Source organism: Eptatretus burgeri, chromosome 6, assembly GCF_056783735.1.
Source record: "Eptatretus burgeri isolate ZD-2024b chromosome 6, Ebu_testis_v1, whole genome shotgun sequence".
Taxonomy (NCBI): Eukaryota; Metazoa; Chordata; class Myxini; order Myxiniformes; family Myxinidae; genus Eptatretus; species Eptatretus burgeri.
The window spans coordinates 83404386-83427336 of record NC_140966.1 but is presented as its reverse complement, the minus strand read 5'-3'; the positions used below and the strand labels follow the sequence as shown (position 1 = coordinate 83427336).

General features: G+C 47.6%; 1 protein-coding gene across 4 annotated transcripts in view; it reads right to left on the bottom strand.

Moving 5' to 3' along the window:
* Positions 1-388: 388 nt before the first annotated feature.
* The window catches only part of LOC147025198 (deoxyribonuclease-2-alpha-like), a 31359-nt gene continuing 8796 nt past the window's right edge, over positions 389-22951 (bottom strand). For all 4 annotated transcript variants that reach the window (XM_085885906.1, XM_085885905.1, XM_085885907.1 and 1 more), the window contains exons 3-7: positions 16105-16285; positions 6799-6880; positions 6482-6643; positions 4985-5182; positions 389-3215 (exon numbers count right to left, since the gene is read on the bottom strand). In XM_085885906.1, coding sequence (XP_085742032.1) covers positions 2869-3215; positions 4985-5182; positions 6482-6643; positions 6799-6880; positions 16105-16285 — 970 coding nt within the window. In that variant the 3' untranslated portion in view covers positions 389-2868. The remainder of the gene's footprint in view (positions 3216-4984; positions 5183-6481; positions 6644-6798; positions 6881-16104; positions 16286-22951) is intronic.

Genomic DNA, 22951 nt, shown 5'->3' with positions numbered 1-22951 from the left:
GATTTTTGATTTTGTATCCGTGTATAGATTGTTGTGAGTGCCGTGATATAGATTCAAACGATAAACCCACCCGGCTGGACCATTGTGGTGTTTGACTCACAAATGTTTTGCATGTAAAGGCCAATCCCCTTAGCCAAGTCAAAGTACTGTACAGTTTGCTTTGATGATCAAAGTCGTTAAGGGTGCACAATCTCTCAGCCTTTCTTGTTGCGAATTCACATCTTGCTTTGGTTTTTCTAGAAGTCGCCAAAAACCCCGGGGCTTGCGGCGATCATTCCCAAACAATCCAAGTAACCGCAAACTTACCTTCCTAAAATCAGAATGTTAAAACCAATACACAACTTGAGTCCAAGATTGGTCCCGACCAACAACTGAACCGTACATTGCAGACACGTCATAAACTTTATTTCCCTGCAACTTCAAAGTGCACATAAAACATAGTAGAATCCAGGTAGTGATACAGGTGTCGCCTTCTTACAAGTTTGCAACAAGATTAATTTGCTTCATCATACAGGATCAAAACTGCTTTACCACAGGCATTTTTGGCAGCTTAAACAGAATTGCACAATACATAAGCATGAACACTTGTGTGTGTGTGTGTGTGTGTGTGTGTGTGTGTGTGTGTGTGTGTGTGTGTGTGTGTGTGTGTGTGTGTGTGTGTGTGTGTGTGTGTGTGTGTGTGTGTGTGTGTGTGTGTGTGTGTGTGTGTGTTGAACTTGCACTCACAAGTTGGATTTGATCTCTTTAACCATAGGGTCTTATGCAGGATTGCACCGATAGAGTTGGTATAACTGCCAAAGTTCGTATCTGACAGTAATTCAGGCTGGTGGGGTTTACGCTCCTTGTCCCCTGATGGTGGTGGTGGTTGTGAGGAAGACCCAGGCTCTTGACGGAGCATCACAGCATTCACACTCATGAACATCTTTCAGTGGGTAGGAACCAATCCTGGACAGGTTTCCACTCAATCATAAGGTGCAGAAATTTCCATTTCACCAGCCTCAGCAGCACAATGGTTGGAGCATCTGCTCCGAGTGTGGAAAGTTGGTGGTTCAAATCTCGGTTGGAGTCACACCAAAGACTAATAAATGGTACATGCTGCTTCCTTGCTTGATACCTACTAAACTGAATAGGTTTGAGTTAGACTTGAAAGAGGACATCATTGCTGTTGTCACTGATGGGTCAATTGATGGGTGTGAGCCACTCGCTTTTTTTTTTTTTTTGATGTCCTCTATAAAATGTCTGGTAAAATTGTTAAGGAAGAAGAAGAAATAGAAGAAGATATTGAGGAAGCTACCAATGAAATAGAGTCAGAAGATGATGTTGAAGAGGAGGAGACAGAACGAAGGCTATGAAGAGGTCCCAAATGAGAACATTGAGTTTGCAGATGAATTTTGAGTCGTGATTGAAGCGATTCGTAAAATTGTTCACATTTTTCATCAATCTTCAGTCAAACATGATGATTTCCAGAAACTACGCAAGGCTCAATTTAATGGGAAATAATTATCCTTACTTATGGACACTCATACCAGATGGAATTCTATGCTCATGATGTTAAAGAGGTTCTTGGAATTAAAAAGCATTGTTGCAAATGCTCCCATTGATCTTTCTGCCATTGACCTTTTTCTCGCCAAAGAAGAGATAAAAGTTCATTTCAGAAATTTTTGAGGCCTTAGAAGTCAGGAAGATGAATCCCTTGGCATTGGACAAGAGAGACTATCACTTGATCAAGGCTGAAAAAAAAAAATCTGAATTTTTGCTGAGGAAGGTAAATGAACAGGAGAGCATGCATGATAGGGCACAAGTTGCATCTGCCTATAGATCAGAGGATTGAAGTGTTGGCTTAGTGGTTAGCATGGCTGGCTCGGGATCTTAGGGCCCTGAATTTGAGCCCCATTTGCCGGTGAATATACACCAGGTTGGGTTGACTCAGCCTGTCATCCTTCCGACGTCGGCAAAATGAGTACCAGTGTATTGGTATAGGGGCACAGCATTAGCGGCACAGTCATGCCCCAACAAAAGGATAGCTACCCGTCAGCCAAGCTGCCATATGAAAGAAGAAGAAAGAGGATTAAGGAAAAAAGAAATTCAAAAATACTGGCTTCTTTTGCTATTTGGAGGACTGAAGTGTGTACAGGTCAATCTTGGAAGGTGACTCTCTGCTCCCACATCAATCTACGAATGAAATTGCTCAGACAGCCAAGGATATTTTTCATTCACCTCTTCCAAAACCATGGTGATGAGAATGAGGTCAATGAAGACATTGAGGATCAAAGTCAAACCGTTTATGAAACAGAACCACCAAATAAATCGAACAAGGCAGAGAACTGGATGCTTTGATACGAGAAAACAAAGGAGGAAAAGCAAAAACACTGTGCCTGGAAACTTCGCCCAAAGAAATCTTGAAGTTCTTAAGGACAGAAATGGCCATATTGCATCAAGGAACATCCAAATTCATTGGAGAAGGTATTCAATGCTGTGAAGACAACACCCCCCCCCCCCCCACCTCTGGAGAGGCAAAGAGAAGCAAGCTTCAGTGCGGTTGGCCTCTGTTACAAAATTGCACACATCTTTGAATGATTGACAAGCTTTTTTTTTCTTCAGTCTTAGCTCATGCAACAGAAACAATAAAGGTCTTTGTTACCTTTTCAGAAGTTTTTAATGCTTAATCATTTTAAATCAGTGAATCACTGATAATTAGAAAATTCCATCATTCATCACTTTTTCCCCATATACAGTATGATCAATCAACCATGATCACGTAAAACCAACAAGCATATAATTGAAGTTATGAAATTTTAGGATTACCCATGGATTAAGGATCATTTGTCAGCCTATTAGTCCATGATTCAAAAAGGAGATTAATCAGCTTTAGTTGCACCTCTCATAATCGTTGACTGCGTTGTAGAAAGCCTTCCATACTGCAGGGTCGGCAATGCAAAGTGTTCCACCACCACGCTCCATTTCAGCGGCGATTCGGTTTACATCTCCAATACAGACCCACGGTGCTACCATTTCCCCATCGCTTTGTGCCACGCACCACTTGCAATGGTCTTGGGTTGTGTGAAATTCTAGATGGCCCAATAGGTCAACCTTCTTCACGTTGAAAACAGGAAATTGTGCAGAGCAGTTAGAGTTCAGCAAATGAGGACTGTTGCGCCACGATTCCACATACAATGGTACACCAAGTGTCGGTGCAACAAAACCAGAGTACAGGTCTGTTGAAGAGTAAAAACAAGTGAGGGGAGGGGAGAGGAGAGTGAGAATCAATATACATGTTTCTTTTGTACGAGTGTTGTCCTGGAGACACTCACAACCAAGGGCACACATAGTAACGGTGCATGCACATAGGAGCACACAGAAAATAGGACAAAACACAGTGACGGAGTGAAAGGCTATCTACATATTACATACACAAAATTAGATCTCCTCAACCTCCCACAATCTCCTTTTTTGATGCATACAGTGTAAGCTTGCTCATAAATCCTCTTCTGCACTTCACTATTCTGCAGTGCATTCTCACGTCTGAGCTGCAGGTGGAATGAAACAAAGCAAGCAAGCAAGTAATTATTAAAGAATAAATTGCCAGCAGAGGTTTTCATGATAATGTATCATTGAGCACTGGAGAAGATTTGTACTACAGGCATGTGAGCCTTCTGTGAGACTGTATGCACATTGTATCCTCAAAGGATGGTCTGCACCTGTTTACCACAATGGAACTATTCACAGAATGGGATAGGTTCAAAAAATAAAATAAAAGGTGCACTATTTAACCGCATTAGATGATTAACCACAACACTATTAACCAGAGGAAAATATCCAGGAAATCCATCCCAGTAATACTGCAACAGCATTCTCAAGGAGAAAAAAAAAAACTTCTAAATTATACTTCTACTTGTTCATCATTGAGTAGGGTAGAAATCCATATGGAGGGATGACGGAGAAAAAATGGCCGCCCCATTAAATGTGTACAAAAAGATCTGCTGAAAAGCCACTATGTAGTCAAGCCATATAAGCCTTTAAAAGCGATAACTTTTATTCTCGAACGTTTTCATAACTAACCAGAATGAAAAAGACGCCAGAATACATCGCTGAAGTATCAAACCGAGAGATCAAAAATTGCCGAATTGTTCATCCAACAAATTGTTGTTAAATGTCATCCAGCCGAGCACAATAATGGCTGAAGCAATTATAATGATTTCAGTGGAAGGAAGTAACATTGCCTCTTGGGTATTGTATCCATACCATACCATAACCAAAAATATTTTTTTAATCGGATTTAAAAAAATTAATACAACCACAATACACCACAACCTGTTGAATGCTATTTACACATGTGCAGAGTGAGAAACTCTCCCGTAAAACTGTCATAATTTCTCTGTCGTGAATTGCGAGGAATGGCAAAATGTGTAACTTCAGAAGGAAAAGGGCCCAAAACAGTCTGCTAACACCTTCGGTGGCGGAGGTAATAATAGTAGGGGAAAATAGGATTTCATCAATTCGGATTTACACATTGTGCTCTTCCTCCAAATCCCTTTTTGGGGCGCGAGGCCCACTGGAACTGAGCTGCTGCTCTTCTATATCCACAACACTCCTCGATCACTCTTTATCACCAGCCATCTCTCTCCACTCTTCATCCACCTCCACCTTTCTGACATCCCTCTTCACACAATCCTCCCATCTCAACTGTGGTCTACCCCCTTTTCTCTTGGCTTGCTCTTTCAACAAATCTGCTTTCCTCAGAAATCTGCTCTCCTCCATCCTCACCAAGTGCCCTGACAACTACAGCCGGCTCTCATTTAACAATTTCATTGCAATGTCCAATGTGCCCTTTAATGATTAACACATATGCTCTCCCAATAGCATTCCTCCCCCCCCCCCCCGTAGAGAAAAAGTAACCTAATCCCCCCCCCACCACCCTCCTCCAACCCACCCGAGGCAAAATATGGTCCATAAGAGCAAAACTGTGAAAATCTATTTCTCTCACCATCATCAAAGTGGCGCGATTTGGCAAAACTGACGAAGCGCTCCCCAGCACACGAAGAGAGAGAGACATTTCGTCGGTCAAAAGGTGTGCACTGCCATTGCTCTTCTACCACTTGTTTAAATGAGCTCAGCGCAGGCAGGAACGATGATGGCACGGCAGAGTCGTACACATGGGGCTCGTTGCATAGTAGCTGTGCACCTTCAGCGACACAAAGAAGACAGTCACCAGCAAATTATCTCCAATAAAGGATAGCAATGTTACCTTTCCATCTATAGTTGGCTAATATTTTATTATATCCTTCATAGTGATCCTGCTTTCTTTCCAAATCTGCTCTTAAGTTTCCATGTCAATTCTTTACGCTGCCACAACCTGAATTGTGTTGCTGTCCCTACCATTATGTTGCTTCCACACGACCTTTTCAGTATTTTACAGTTAACTGAGGCTCACAGATGACATTGCATAAATATCACAAGCAGGACAGGAATATGCTCAAATTTCCACTCCAAAAAGTTCCATTCAAACTATACAGGATTCCATTTCACAATCTTTTTTTTTTTTTAACACCGATTTTATTTGAAATTTCACTGGCTGCCACCCAATAAATAATTTTAGCAAAAATTCATTCCCTTCCACACAAAAAGTGCCAAATGGGAAGGGAGGAGGTGAGATTTGCATTTTAAAAAACCAAACAAACAAATAATTACACCAATTTGAGAGAAAGAGAGAAAGAGAGAAAGAGAGAAAGAGAGAAAGAGAGAAAGAGAGAAAGAGAGAAAGAGAGAAAGAGAGAAAGAGAGAAAGAGAGAAAGAGAGAAAGAGAGAAAGAGAGAAAGAGAGAAAGAGAGAAAGAGAGAGAGAGAGAGAGAGAGAGAGAGAGAGAGAGAGAGAGAGAGAGAGAGAGAGAGAGAGAGAGAGAGAGAGAGAGAGAGAGAGAGAGAGACAGAGACAGAGACAGAGACAGAGACAGAGACAGAGACAGAGACAGAGACAGAGACAGAGAGAGAGAGAGAGAGAGAGAGAGAGAGAGAGAGGGAGAGAGAGAGGGAGGGAGAGTGAGAGAGAGAGAGAGAGAGAGAGAGAGAGAAAGAGAGACAGAGACAGAGTGAGCAGAGACAGAGAGGAACCAAGAGAGAGAGAGACCATGAGAGAGAGAGACCAGAGAGAGAGAGAGAGAGAGAGAGAGAGAGAGAGAGAGAGAGAGAGAGAGAGAGAGAGAGAGAGAGAGAGAGACCAAGAGAGACCGAGAGATTGAGGCAGAGACAGAGACAGAGACAGAGACAGAGACAGAGACAGAGACAGAGAGAGAGAGAGAGACAGAGAGAGAGAGAGAGAGAGATATATATATATATATATATATATATATATATATATATATATATATATATATATATATATATATATATATATATATATATATATATATATATATATATATATATATATATATATATATATATATGATTGCTGTGAGATTCTTTGGAAGAATACGAGACTGACCGATGGATGGGAATTGTTGGAAACCAAAGGATACACAGAGGAAGGACTGTCCGAAGCGCAGGGCAGTGTGAGGCCATGCAAATGGCTGTCCGGCTTTTGGTGGGAAATTTGGGGTGCTGTGCACCAGCCAAAAGCCACTCGACTTACCAACTACAATGACCCCTGTAACAGATAAAGCCACAAATAAGAATAGCATTCAAGTTCAGATTGTGACCAGCCACACTGAAATAAATTGACTCAATTAGCACTGAATGTTGCTGTTCATCTGCTTATGCATTGACTCACAAAAACTGGTACGTCAGTTCACATCGACCCACCTTTTGTGTGACCTAAGCTGTTTGACGCTGTTGCGTTTGTAGGAGGCTGGTCATTGTATAATACATACGCCGTACTATCGCTCTGAAGATAGATAAAATACAAACATTTTACAACCAGCACTTTTCCAATGTTTAAAGCAAGGAACAGCGAATATCATTTAACAACATCCTTCGACTTTGGGGAACCAGAAATGAGCCGAAAAAGTCAGAATGCATTGGGTGCCATACCTGGCTAAAATCAGAAACGACTTCAATCAAAGATTTGTGCCCACGCCGAATCACCAAATGTTATTGCAGATAGTATCCTTTACAATCTCGATCTTGCACCTCAAGTTTAGCAGGAAAATTTACCCATTGTAGCCACAGCCATCCTTTCAATGCCTCCAAAGACCAAGCTTTATTGTAGAAGCAAGTGTGCTCTCGAAAGACAATACACCACAGACAACATTCCCAAATGCCCAGCCAACTATACTCTTCCATTCATTCTATCTACTGTTATGGATCAGTAATATGATTTGAAATGTTAAGATGTTCTGTGGAAAAGGCAATTTAAATTAAACAAGTGAAATTCTTCAATACAGCGCATGTGGTGAAGCAAATGAGAACACTAATGTTATTGAAAGAACCACTTATCACTTTGCCACCAATATCTGTCATAATTGTAAGTAAATTTCAACTACTAATGCATGACGAAACACTTGTTTATGGCTAATATTAAAGAGAACGATGGCATAAGAAGAACTTAGCTTTCAGCGTTCGGCGTGAAATGCCATGGTGGGCGGAAATGACGTCTTTCGTTCGTTCGTACATGAGAGGGGAGCGTTTCTTGGTTTTTTTTCCCGTCAAACAATAAATTCAATGGTTTTCACATATATAACACATTAGTTTCACAAATTTCCATTGAAATACTCGGGTATTTCCGTCAATTAACGCCATTTCCGTTTAGGTTACGCACTGTCATCTACCGGACGGCTGTCATTGGCTCACTTGAGGCACGTGGTGGGGGGGGGGAAACCGGGGACATTTCAAACTCGGTGCAATTGTATACAGCGCACGCACTGTAATAAGTGTTGTAGTCAGTTTGTGAAAGTGCACCAATGCAGACAGCTGCCTGCATATGTGGAGCTCAATTGAGAGCTGGAATACCAATCAGCTTTACTTTGAGGACAGCTTTGTTGAGGAAAAAATGTCTCAATAATCTGATGACTATATTTCCATATGAATGAGAAACTAACTGGGAAAAGGAATTATTATAGGAGTCCGAGGATAGGATATAGGAGCCTGGTGTTGGCGCAGTGGTTAGGGCAGCGGCTTGGAATCCGAAAGGTCCTGAGTTCAAGCCCCGTTGGGCCACTGAATTAATACACCAGGGGGTTGACTCAGCCTGTCATCCTTCAGAGGTCGGCGAAATGAGTACCAGTGTACTGGGCCGGTGTATACCCCGGTTAAAATAGGTGTACCATATCCCTGTGTCGTAAGAAGCGACCAGGGTTGCGTCAGGAAGGGAATCCGGCGTAAAACATGTGCCAAATCACTATGCAGATCATACGGGTGATCCGCTGTGGCGGCCCCTAAAGGGAGCAGCCGAAAGAAGAAGAAGAAGAAGAAGAAGGATAGGATAGAGGACAATAGGACATGCTGATACAGACTAGGAATGCAGACTTATTGTCACCTGGCTTATGATTGACCTTGTGTTCAATATGATATAAGGTGAGCAGTGAGCCATTCGAGGGAAGGAGGGACTACGATGTGAAATCCTATCCCTCCACCACCCATCCCTCTGTCTCCCCCATATCTCTCTCTCTCTCTCTCTCTCTCTCTCTCTCTCTCTCTCTCTCTCTCTCTCTCTCTCTCTCTCTCTCTCTCTCTCTCTCTCTCACTGGCCCCTCCCTCTCTTACCCGCCCCTCTCACTCTCTCTCCCTCTCTCTCTCACTGGCCCCCTCCCTCTCTTACCCGCCTCTCTCTCTCTCTCTCTCTCTCTCTCTCTCTCTCTCTCTCTCTCTCTCCCTCTCCCATCCCCCCTCTCTCTCACTAGTCCCTCTCCCTCTCTCACCGGCACCTCTCCCTCTACCACCCTCCCTCTGTCTCCTCTCTCTCTCTCTCTCTCTCTCTCTCTCTCTCTCTCTCTCTCTCTCTCTCTCTCTCTCTCTCTCTCTCTCTCTCTCTCTCTCTCTCTCTCTCTCTCTCTCTCTCTCTCTCTCCCTCTCTCTCTCACTGGCCCCCTCCCTCTCTTACCCGCCCCTCTCACTCTCTCTCTCTCTCTCTCTCTCTCTCTCTCTCTCTCTCTCTCTCTCTCTCTCTCTCTCTCTCCCTCTCTCTCTCACTGGCCCCCTCCCTCTCTTACCCGCCCCTCTCACTCTCTCTCTCTCTCTCTCTCCCTCTCTCTCTCACTGGCCCCCTCCCTCTCTCACCCGCCCCTCTCACTCTCTCTCTCTCACCCGCCCCTCTCCCTCTCCCTCTCACCCTGCCTCTCTCTCCCACCCCACCCCTCCCCCTGCCCCCAACTGCAGTGTTGACTACAAAAAAAAGTGTTAATTTGCCTAATTTGGTTAAGAGATTCTCGAGGTTATCGCATTTCAGCTGTAATGCTTATCAACGTCCAGAGAGTTGTGTTTGCACATTATTTGATACTCCGGACATGTCCAGAAGGTGGTGATCTCCGGACGTTGGTTCTCTCTGGATGCGTCTGAATGGTGGTTATCTCTGGACGATGTTTGGCTCCTGACAATGTTTGTCTCTGGGTGGGTGAAAGTCTCCGGACGTATCCAGACGGTGCTTTTGCTTGAATATATATATATATATATATATATATATATATATATATATATATATATATATATATATATATATATATATTGTTGTGAATTCGCGCCCGCCGGCGTGCGAACGGCCACGTAACTCGAATCGAGGCACGTCGCGCACCGGACGGACAATTCTGTCGTGACCCTCTCGGACTAACGCCGGGAGCTAATCACGGGTGGGCCTTTCGGCCTCACCACGATCGTGCCAATCGGCCCCCCACGTGGGATAGGGTTGTTCGCCAAACTCTACCTACCTAAGTACCCACGCGGACGGTAGACCGGGCGATCGCACCTCGCCGCAGGTTGACTCCGGACACGGGCCACTTAAGTGACCCATTCCGTACTATCGGGATAACCGAGCGGTGTTATCGTCGGCCTCGACGGTTCTGATTAATTATCAGGCGTATTAAGCCCACTACCAACCCTTTACGTGAAGCAAGATGGAGATTCAATTAAAGAAAAGACGAAGCGAAAAGGGAAAAACAATTCAACATGATGCACATTTATTCCACGGCACACGGAGAGCACACATATACAATTACAACAATTATGCTCCAAAAGCAGATGTAACAAAAGAAACACAACAATGCAGATCTACTACCGACTACGCGTGCACACGGCAACACTTACACAGTTTTACTTTACAGACGGCGCCGACAACACATTTACTCAAAAGCAAAAGAAAAGGGCCACCCTCTAAGACAAGGGGACAGACGGGGCCTGTGGGCCGTGAGACCGGGTGGATCCTACCCGTGTCTTGTGATGAGCCGCAAATGTGGCGGCACGGTGGTGCCCCGACTCCGCGCTCCTTCGCGGGTTTCGTTGGCACTGCTTGGAGTGGGGTGGGAATGGGGCCCGCCTTTTCGCCCTATCTCAGCGCGGGGGGGAACTGTTGATGCTCTGGGGAAAGAGGATAGCTGGCTTGCTTGGGTCCCGCGACGAGCGACTCCACTGCGAGCTCGTCGCCGACCGCCGTCTTCCTTGCCTCGGACCCGAGCTATCCGGTCCCCTCCGCAATTCTCCTCAGCCGACTGCAGCAAATCACCTCGACCGCGCTCCAGGCTCCAGGCTTCCTCTCTCTGCAGCTCCCCGACAGACTCCGAACCCCGACAGACTCCGACCTCCAAAAGACTGACTCTCCTCCAGACCCGACTTGACTCTTCTCCAACTTGCCTTGACTCTTCTCCAACTCACCTTGACTCTTCTCCAACTCGCCTTGACTCTTCTCCAACTGACTGCCTCGAACTGACCAAATTCGCCCCACGCTCGGCGCTTTATAGTCCGGCAGGAGAACCCATATGCAAATTTCTGGATCAGAACGAGCTCGGGGGTGGAGCCATGCTCGCCCATTGGATGGAGAAAAAGGGGCGTGAGTCTCCCCTGATCCTCAAATTTGCATATATCGATTCGACTCCGACGCGCATGGAGGCGGGGCCAAACCGCCCCGCGCTTGCTGATTGGACGGATCAGAAGTGGGCGTGTATCATTCCTGATCCGACTTCTCCTCGGAAAGGCCACTATTTGCACCCGCGGCTCGGCGCACGTCCCGCACGAGGCCAGGACAGCCTGACGCTCGGTGCCCACAAGCGGTGCAGAAATGTCCGCAGAAGGAGAGGCGAAGGTGGTGGAGGGTTTAAAGTGGTGGTCCATGGCCATGATGACGTTTGGAATGGCGGTGATGCGATGTTTGCGGGAGCGAGTTGTGAAGGTAAAGGTCGTGGCTGTTGGCGTTGTTGTTGTTGTGAAGTGGCGTTGCAGTTGGTGGTTGTTGTGTGATGGCGGTTGAGACGTGGTTGGTTCAAAATAAAGATAGAACAGAAAAACGGCTATCTCAAAGGGTCACAGCCCGAATTAATCACATTTATTCCCTCTAAACAACGGGTTTGGGGCTAACTACACATGTACTTACAGAGATATCTCACCTACGGGACCTGAATGGTGGTTTGCGAATTTCCTCAACCGCAACAATATATATATATATATATATATATATATATATATATATATATATATATATATATATATATATATATATATATATATATATATATATATATATATATATATATATATATACCCACCCACATCTCTCACCTGTGAATGGAGGGAACAGCCAATCAGCTCTCACCTAATCAACTAAACCCAGGTGGCTCGGATTATATAAACAAAAGACCCCTCCGCACTCCTCTAGCCGAAGAAGCTGCATAAAGCAACCCAAGAAGACCAACACAAGGTAAGCATTATGCTGTTAAAAACCCTTCCTAGAGGTCCTCAACACCTATGAAGACGTCCACACAGTGCACACATGAGAATCCCAATGCTACACACACCCTCAGCCACCGGACCGGTTTCATATATGTATGTATGTATATATGTATATATATATATATATATATATATATATACATATATATATATATACATATATATATTTATTTATAACTACATACATCATGGGTTCCCTTACAAGGAACTGCAATGCAGGAGGTTGCCATTCGGTGAATCAAGCCTGCATAGTGTTTACTAAACTTTGTGTTTTTCCATGCTCTAATACTTTTTAAATGGTGAGCATCAAACAAAGAAGCGGCGGTGGTGACGGTGCGGCGGGGGCGGGCAGTGGTGACAGTCTTTCTTGCAAGAAGAATAAGGTCTTCAACCCTAAGCAACCTCCTTCCAAGAGATAAATCAAGAAAATTTTATTTTAAACAGAAAAGTATCTATAAATTACAAGATTTTCATTAAGAAAATTTTATTTTAAGTAAAGTTATACTATATAAATATGGGGAATACAACATATTGCAATGTTTGTAATCGTGAATTTAAATATTATAACGAATCCCTTCAAACACACAACCACACACATTCAATCTATTCCAACAAATATCTCCACTTGAATGAGAAACAAAACATTGTGATGTCTGCACTAAGGATGTCTTAAAAGACAGTTATAAGAAACACCTTCAATCACACAAACACAGGAAGAATAAAGAGGGGATACTTAGATACTCTATTGAAAATATTGAAGCATTTTAAGGACATATAAAAATACAATTGTTTCACTTTAAAGAACAAACACCAACATTAATCATTGAAGCAATTTATATGGTTAAGCCAAGTATTGAAATTCTAATTAAAAACACATTGAGTTAAATCAATACTTTTAAGTTTTATATGTGTATAATATTGAATATGACAAGAGAAGATGATGAAGAAACTCCCTATATGAGAATAAACCCTTACTTTACCACAACATTCCATGATTTCTTAGCTTGTGACGTTTATGATGAACTACAAAGACAAGAACTCCATGTTGATAATAGTGTGGTAGGGAGTGGATTTGTCATTAAAAAACATAATCTTTTAAGATACATATATATATATATATATATATATATATATATATATATATATATATATATATATATATATATATATCCTCTTAATGCTTCTTCTTATATTGATTTACCAAAAGAGATAAAGCTTAAAAAGTTGTTAATATTCAAAACAATGATAATAAATGCTTTCTATGGTCTGTTCTTGCTCACCTACGTGCTCCACAATGGAAACCAGAAAGCGTATCTCATTATAATAAATATGAGAATACACTGTGTTAAAGATTTAAAGTTTCCAGTCATTGAGAGTTTGTCCTCAATTTGAGAAAATGAATAATCTGTCTGTTCATGTTTATGGATTTATGGATACAAAGAAAGGTCGGATAATAAAAATTTCAAACAACTATAAAAATGGTGAAAATTAAACACACATTCTCTGTTTTGTTTTGCTTCAAAAGAAAAAAAATCACATCATGCTCACATCAAAAATTTATTAAGATGAACTAAATCACAACTACACAATAGAAAATGTAAAACATATTGTTGTGGGCCGGGGGTCAGGTGAGAAGACCACGGGGAGGGGGGGGGAGCTTTCTCGGGTTCCCACCAGACTCCGCGGAATTGCAGACTGTTGCGCACGGATAATTCCGTGACGCGACGGGTCGCAAACTGACCGTGAACGCCAATAAATCAACCACATGACCTAGGGTCCTCCGTCTATGGGTTAACCGGGTTACCTAATTAATCACGTGACCTAATTGCCGGGGGACACGCCCTGGGTACGCGTCTGAACCGGATCACTTTACTGGATCAGATGCAGCCAAGCGACACTGCCAAGGACGTACCGGCTAAAAGGAATGGATCGTTGGGAATAAAGTCCCGGATAAATTAGAATACAGACCATGCTGGATCAATGAAAGAAAAAACAAAAACGAGCTGGGAACATTTCTACAAATAATTTATTAACAGGCAGGCGAGGAAAGATATGTAGCACAGTGAATGGTATTTATTGTTGTCTGTAAGCAGGAATAGAAAGAAATGTGAGAGGTGCAGCAATAATCAAGCAACTTATAAAAGCAGACACAGAGCAGAGTTGTCCCGATATAATTCTTCTACAATCTTAACTTAAGCAAGGACAGGTGCCATGACACACACACACACACACACACACACACACACACACACACACACACACACACACACACACACACACACACCAATGTAGAGGAGTTAATGAAGAGAAAAAGGAGGAGAGGAGATGAGGCTAACGGCCTCTCAATACCTTGCACGATTACCCGACTGCACCACCAATATGTTTTGGGGGGATGCTCCGCTGGGCAGTACCTCCTTGACAGCTGGCGCGTGATCTCTTGTTTGGTGGTACTCCATGCAGGTAAGCGTCAATCCAGAGAATGGAACGCGACCGACAGGCATGAAGGAGGGACCTTGGGCGGAGTCAGAAGCCAGTGGGCAGAGAGAGGTGGAGTCGGAAGCCAGTGGGTGGAGAGAGGTGGAGTCAGAAGCCAGTGGGTAAAAAGAGGTGGAGTCAGAAGCCAGTGGGTAAAAAGAGGTAGAGTCAGAAGCCAGTGGGTGGAGAGAGGCGGAGCCAGAAGCCAGTGGGTAAAAAGAGGTGGAGTCAGAAGCCAGTGGGTGGAGAGAGATGGAGTCTGAAGCAAGTGGGTGGAGTGGCAGACAGGATCAGGTGGGTGGGTGGATTCAGTGACGAGGCGGTGAAGAAAGGGTGGAATCAGCAGGTGAGTGGGCAGAGAAGGGCGGGTGGAGAAGGCGAGTTGGAGATCCAGCGTGTGTGTGTGTGAGAGAGAGAGAGAGAGAGAGAGAGAGAGAGAGAGAGAGAGAGAGAGAGAGAGAGAGAGAGAGAGAGAGAGAGAGAGAGAGAGAGAGAGAGAGAGAGAGAGAGAGAGAGACAGAGAGAGACAGAGGACGGATGGCTTCGCGATCCGCCTTTTATGAGCCCTGCGTTGCAGGGTGGGGGCACCACCCCGAAGCGATGTGCCGTCACCTGAATCGGGCGCCTGATTGGCCCCGGCCACTGCGCAGCCCAGCCATGATGGCTGGAAGCAGCTCCACTCCACTTCCGGCAAGATGGTTCCAAACTGCGGAATCATCTCGCTCTGAACCTCGTGATATGAATCACCTTGCACCGAACCCCGTGCTGAGCCTCGGCGACCCGCGGTTGGCACTAGGCAATGTGCCTGCTCTGTTGTACACCATGCAGCCCGAGCGGTCCGGCCGCACAGCATGCCTCTGCCTGGTAGCAGCTGCATCGAGGCGGAGGTGCGGGAGGACGTCTGCCGTCTGTAGGAGACACCCGTGGCCGTCGTGGTGAGCGAAGATCGGCTGTGAGACATTATTGTAACCCTATGCGCAGACCCGACCAAAGATGTTTGTTATTCGAGCCCCGTTCTGTACGATGATAAAGTATCGCGGGCTGCGCGGGAGTCCGCCATTGTACACGTGGTCAGCGCGCGGGTCCGCCCACCATAGAGCATGCCCCATACAATGCGTGCGGGTCCACCACCGTACACGTGGTCAACACGTGGGCCTGCCCGTCATCGAGCATCGTATTCACAGCTATCAGTTGTGGTGAGGTGCACAGTGCCAACCCAGATCTGCGCCATGAATTGAAGGAAAGAGCATAGATATAAGTGCATTGAAGAAGAGTGCACCGTGCGCACTGTAAATTGTTCGTACTTGGTGTGCCGCTCCGTCTATTTCCTCGGCACGACATTTCTGCAGCGCGCCATTCGGTTGGTCATCCTTCTGGTCTCGGCACGGCATTCCTGCAGCAACGTAGTTGTGTTGGTTATGCTTCGAGTCGCCTGAACAGTGTGTGGGGGGTTATCGTTGCGCTGCACGTGCTCCGTGCAGCATTGGCATTTATTGTTGGCTTCTCCTGCTGCCCTTGGTTGCCCTCATGAAATAATTGACTGACGACCACTGTATGTTGGCTGCTATTGGTGTTGGAGGTATGCGGTTTCCAGAACCGCAACAATATCATTGTAAGAGATGCCTCAACTCCTTTCGTACAAAAGAACGATGAAACGAACATTCACAAAGTATTACAGTAATCAGAAATCAACCATAATTAATATAGACTGGCACCCCCAACCCCCCCCCACACTTTTACGATGTCAGTGATGTCACCAATTACCTGGTTTTTGTGCAATTGTTGTAAGGGAGTGAGAGTTAGTCGGATCGGACTTGTCTCAGCATCTATGGGCACTTCTAATTGAGCCCAGGTCCCTGTGATCCTGTCCATGTAAAGAAAGGCTTTCCCTTTGGGCACATCAGGGATAACATGTGTGTTCTCTGGAAGCTTGTAGACCATGAACCTGAAATTAATGTGGATAGGAAGGTGAGGGGTGGGGTTAATAAGAGGATAACAACACAAACACCACATGCCATTTTTACCGATATAAGCAGACATACGAGGGCAAGAAAGTGCCTAATTTTTATTAAAATGTTTTTTCATTGCAGTGCACTGCCCTTAATAAGCAATTACATTTTCCCCATCACAAGAGCACAAATTCATAAAGTTTTCAACCAATTAAATTCACTCCCCCATAAAAGTTGAAGATCCATGAAAATAGAAAATCAATTGAAAATAGCCTGGCTTTGTGGTTAGGGTGGCTGGCTTGGGATCTTAGGCTCCTGAGTTTGAGCCCCGTTTGCCACTGAATTAACACCAGGTGGGGTTGACTCAGCCTGTCATCTTTCCGAGGTCGGCAAAATGAGTACCAGTGTACTGGCATCGGGGCACAGCCTAAGCGGCATAGTCGCGCCCCAACAAAATGATAGCTATCCAGCACCCACGCTGCCAGACACAAACAAGAAGAAGAATTGAAAACATTGTTCCTTAGAACAGGAAACCTTCAATTAAACTGACCAGATGTATTTGGATTTTCTTCTCAGGGATACATATAATTGCTAATATACGGTCCAAGTCAACAGAGACAGACAGACAGAGAGACAGACAGACAGAGAGACAGACAAACCCTGCCCCAACACGTCAGGAGACAAACCCTGCCCCAACACGTCAGGAGACAAACCCTGCCCCAACACGTCAGGAGACAAACCCTGCCCCAACACGTCAGGAGACAAACCCTGCCCCAACACGTCAGGAGACAAACCCTGCCCCAACACGTCAGGAGACAAACCCTGCCCCAACACGTCAGGAGACAAACCCTGCCCCAACACGTCAGGAGACAAACCCTGCCCCAACACGTCAGGAGACAAACCCTGCCCCAACACGTCAGGAGACAAACCCTGCCCCAACACGTCAGGAGACAAACCCTGCCCCAACACGTCAGGAGACAAACCCTGCCCCATCACGTCAGGAGACAAACCCTGCCCCAGCATGTCAGGAGACAAACCCTGCCCCAACACGTCAAGAGACAAACCCTGCCCCAACACGTCAGGAGACAAACCCTGCCCCAACACGTCAGGAGACAAACCCTGCCCCAACACGTCAGGAGACAAACCCTGCCCCATCACGTCAGGAGACAAACCCTGCCCCAGCATGTCAGGAGACAAACCCTGCCCCAACACGTCAGGAGACAAACCCTGCCCCAACACGTCAGGAGACAAACCCTGCCCCAACACGCCAGGAGACAAACCCTGCCCCAACATGCCAGGAGACAAACCCTGCCCCAACACGTCAGGAGACAAACCCTGCCCCAACACGTCAGGAGACAAACCCTGCCCCAACACGTCAGGAGACAAACCCTGCCCCAACACGTCAGGAGACAAACCCTGCCCCAACACGTCAGGAGACAAACCCTGCCCCAACACGTCAGGAGACAAACCCTGCCCCAACACGTCAGGAGACAAACCCTGCCCCAACACGTCAGGAGACAAACCCTGCCCAAACACGTCAGGAGACAAACCCTGCCCCATCATGTCAGGAGACAAACCCTGCCCCAACACGTCAGGAGACAAACCCTGCCCCAACACGTCAGGAGACAAACCCTGCCCCAACACGCCAGGAGACAAACCCTGCCCCAACACGCCAGGAGACAAACCCTGCCCCAACACGTCAGGAGACAAACCCTGCCCCCAACACGTCAGGAGACAAACCCTGCCCCAACACGTCAGGAGACAAACCCTGCCCCAACATGTCAGGAGACAAACCCTGCCCCAACACGTCAGGAGACAAACCCTGCCCCAACACGTCAGGAGACAAACCCTGCCCCAACACGTCAGGAGACAAACCCTGCCCCAACACGTCAGGAGACAAACCCTGCCCCAACACGTCAGGAGACAAACCCTGCCCCAACACGTCAGGAGACAAACCCTGCCCCAACACGTCAGGAGACAAACCCTGCCCCAACACGTCAGGAGACAAACCCTGCCCCAACACGTCAGGAGACAAACCCTGCCCCAACACGTCAGGAGACAAACCCTGCCCCAACACGTCAGGAGACAAACCCTGCCCCAATACATCAGGAGACAAACCCTGCCCGAACACGTCTGGAGACAAACCCTGCCCGAACACGTCTGTAGACAAACCCTACCCGAACATGTCAGGAGACAAACCCTGCCTGAACATGTCTGGAGACAAACAAAGTCCATACATAACCACAATCTGGATATGTGCAGAGAGAGAGAGAGAGACAGAGACAGAGACAGAGACAGAGACAGAGACAGAGACAGAGACAGAGACAGAGACAGAGAGACAGAGAGACAGAGAGACAGAGAGACAGAGAGACAGAGAGACAGAGAGACAGAGAGACAGAGAGACAGAGAGACAGAGACAGAGAGACAGAGAGACAGAGAGACAGAGAGACAGAGAGACAGAGAGACAGAGAGACAGAGAGACAGAGAGACAGAGAGACAGAGAGACAGAGAGACAGAGACAGAGACAGAGACAGAGACAGAGAGAGAGAGAGAGAGAGCGAGAGAAAGAGAGAAAGTGAGAGAGATAGAGAGAGAGAGAGAAAGAGAGAGGGGAGATGTGGAAGGAGGGTGCTGCACTGTATTGGGAGGGTGTCGAGCGAGGATGGGACAAAGAGAGAGGGAGAGAGAGAGGGAGAGAGAGAGAAAGAGGGAGAGAGAGGGGGAGAGGGAGAAAGAGGTGAGGGAATGGGAGTAAGCAGAGAGAATATGTAATGCTTTATGAACATACATACACACACACACACACACACACACACACACACACACACACACACACACACACACACACACACACACACACACACACACACACACACACACACACACACACACACACACACACACACACACACACACACACACGTGCTTGGCCGATATCGGCAATTTTTCGGGAAAGGCAGGTTGGAGTCAGTGTGATTACCGACTACAGTACGTACTGCAGACAAACCAGAAACCTTGAGTAGCTTTCATCGAAAAACTACATTGCATTTACATAGACGTTTCAAGGATATGTTCACAAACATTATTCTTTATTAACAGCTGCATGTGATGGGTGGAAAAAAAAATTTGGCTCGGTAATTAAGAAAACACGTAAATACAGCAAACGGCTCAGAAATCGGGTTTATTTCACAATAACTCGCTCAGAATGAAGGAGCACGAACCACCCGCCCGGGGTGACGGAGCACGAACCACTCGCCCGGGGTGACGGAGCACGAACCACTCGCCCGGGGTGACGGAGCACGAACCACTCGCCCGGGGTGACGGAGCACGAACCACTCGCCCGGGGTGACGGAGCACGAACCACTCGCCCGGGGTGACGGAGCACGAACCACTCGCCCGGGGTGACGGAGCACGAACCACTCGCCCGGGGTGACGGAGCACGAACCACTCGCCCGGGGTGACGGAGCACGAACCACTCGCCCGGGGTGACGGAGCACGAACCACTCGCCCGGGGTGACGGAGCACGAACCACTCGCCCGGGGTGACGGAGCACGAACCACTCGCCCGGGGTGACGGAGCACGAACCACTCGCCCGGGGTGACGGAGCACGAACCACTCGCCCGGGGTGACGGAGCACGAACCACTCGCCCGGGGTGACGGAGCACGAACCTCTCGCCCGGGTGACGGAGCACGAACCACTCGCCCGGGGTGACGGAGCACGAACCACTCGCCCGGGGTGACGGAGCACGAACCACTCGCCCGGGGTGACGGAGCACGAACCACTCGCCCGGGGTGACGGAGCACGAACCACTCGCCCGGGGTGACGGAGCACGAACCACTCGCCCGGGGTGACGGAGCACGAACCACTCGCCCGGGGTGAAGGAGCACGAACCACTCGCCCGGGGTGAAGGAGCACGAACCACTCGCCCGGGGTGACGGAGCACGAACCACTCGCCCGGGGTGACGGAGCACGAACCACTCGCCCGGGGTGACGGAGCACGAACCACTCGCCCGGGGTGACGGAGCACGAACCACTCGCCCGGGGTGACGGAGCACGAACCACTCGCCCGGGGTGACGGAGCACGAACCACTCGCCCGGGTGACGGAGCACGAACCACTCGCCCCGGGTGACGGAGCACGAACCACTCGCCCGGGTGACGGAGCACGAACCACTCGCCCGGGGTGACGGAGCACGAACCACTCGCCCGGGGTGACGGAGCACGAACCACTCGCCCGGGGTGACGGAGCACGAACCACTCGCCCGGGGTGACGGAGCACGAACCACTCGCCCGGGGTGACGGAGCACGAACCACTCGCCCGGGGTGACGGAGCACGAACCACTCGCCCGGGGTGACGGAGCACGAACCACTCGCCCGGGGTGACGGAGCACGAACCACTCGCCCGGGGTGACGGAGCACGAACCACTCGCCCGGGGTGACGGAGCACGAACCACTCGCCCGGGGTGACGGAGCACGAACCACTCGCCCGGGGTGACGGAGCACGAACCACTCGCCCGGGGTGACGGAGCACGAACCACCCGCCCGGGGTGACGGAGCACGAACTACCCGCCCGGGGTGACGGAGCACGAACCACCCGCCCGGGGTGACGGAGCACGAACCACCCGCCCGGGGTGACGGAGCACGAACCACTCGCCCGGGGTGACGGAGCACGAACCACCCGCCCGGGGTGACGGAGCACGAACCACTCGCCCGGGGTGACGGAGCACGAACCACTCGCCCGGGGTGACGGAGCACGAACCACTCGCCCGGGGTGACGGAGCACGAACCACTCGCCCGGGGTGACGGAGCACGAACCACTCGCCCGGGGTGACGGAGCACGAACCACTCGCCCGGGGTGACGGAGCACGAACCACTCGCCCGGGGTGACGGAGCACGAACCACTCGCCCGGGGTGACGGAGCACGAACCACTCGCCCGGGGTGACGGAGCACGAACCACTCGCCCGGGGTGACGGAGCACGAACCACTCGCCCGGGGTGACGGAGCACGAACCACTCGCCGGGGGTGACGGAGCACGAACCACTCGCCCGGGGTGACGGAGCACGAACCACTCGCCCGGGGTGACGGAGCACGAACCACTCGCCTGGGGTGACGGAGCACGAACCACCCGCCCAGGATGACGGAGCACGAACCACTCGCTCTGAATATGCAAAAGTGTTCGCAGTGAGTGAACGATTCGCTCAGAAGGATGTAGCACGGTACCACTATCTGTAAAGCATTCAGCAGGAATGGGAGATCAACGTTTTACAGAGATTGAAGCAGGTGGTGGTGAACCATCTGGTGACGTTTTGCTCTGGACGCTGGTACTCAAGCCTGAAGAACTGCATTTCGTAAGTGAATCTATATTCACTCGCCCAGAGTGACGCCCCAGTTGAATCTGTATTCACTTATGAACCCTATAAATAATTATCGGAGCACTTACGAACCCTCACAGCAATTCATAGCTGTGATGATCAGGCATTCGATAATAAGAGTGAGGAAAGTGGAAAAAAAAAACTTGTTAAGAAATCGTGGCGGCCTTTTCCAAGTCAAGGCATGGTTTAGCAGGCCAAAAAATATGGCGGCTTCAGACCCCAGCAAGGTTACCCAGGAAACGCCTTAAGACCCCAGAGAGCAAGGTGGCCGAGAATCGCCTGATGAAAGATAAAATTAAATAAGGTCGATAATTATCTTCAAAAGGTGTGTTTTAATTAACACAAACACCCAATTTTCACTCTTGCACTTCCCTTGTAGTTTTCTTGGTATGCTTGTAAAGTTTCAGGATGCTAGGTTTGATGGTTTTGGAGTTATGGAGGAGACACTGACACACACACACACACACACACACACACACACACACACACACACACACACACACACACACACACACACACACACACACACACACTTATTAGCATAGATAATTAATTCATCAAAGCACATGACACAACCACCATAGATATCGCCTCGGTCCACCCAGCTAAGGACCCAGTGCCAATAATCTCTGGAAGCATTTTTGCTGCCAACCCCTACTCTCGTCTCTCCAGTGCCAGTACCAAACTTTCACCTGAAGTTGCTTTGCATTCACACTATGTATGGTGGGTCCACCCACTTCTGAAGGTCTCTCTTGGATAGTTACAGAGATAATCAGGCTCAAAGTTGCAATACTTTTTGACATAGTGATCACTTTCACATTTTTACTCGTACAAACATTTACGATATCAAGTACTAGCAGGGGTAGCTGGTATTGCTCGATGCTGTTCTGATCCTCTTGGAATTTTGAAGAAATCAATTTTTTTTTTCTATTTTTGTTGTGGGGGTCGAAAAAAAACACTTCCCTACATCCATTAAGGAATGGGGTCAGGGGTCATTTAACATAGCTCCTTCACATAGCTCCAAAGGCATAGGCACAAAAAGATCAATTAAAAAAAAAAATCCAAACAAATCCAAAGTTTTGTTTCAAAAGTTTCAAAATGTTTTTTTTTTTTTTTGCCAAAAACACACCCCGGCACTCACTGATGAACCTGTGAAAGTTTGACAAAGATCCGTTTAGCCATTGTTGAGAAAAATGGCAACACAGACAGACAGAAAAACATCTCTCTTGTAATATCGATCGATGCACTGTGAAAAGCCTTCAAAATCAGTTGGCCGGTAGTCCCATGGGA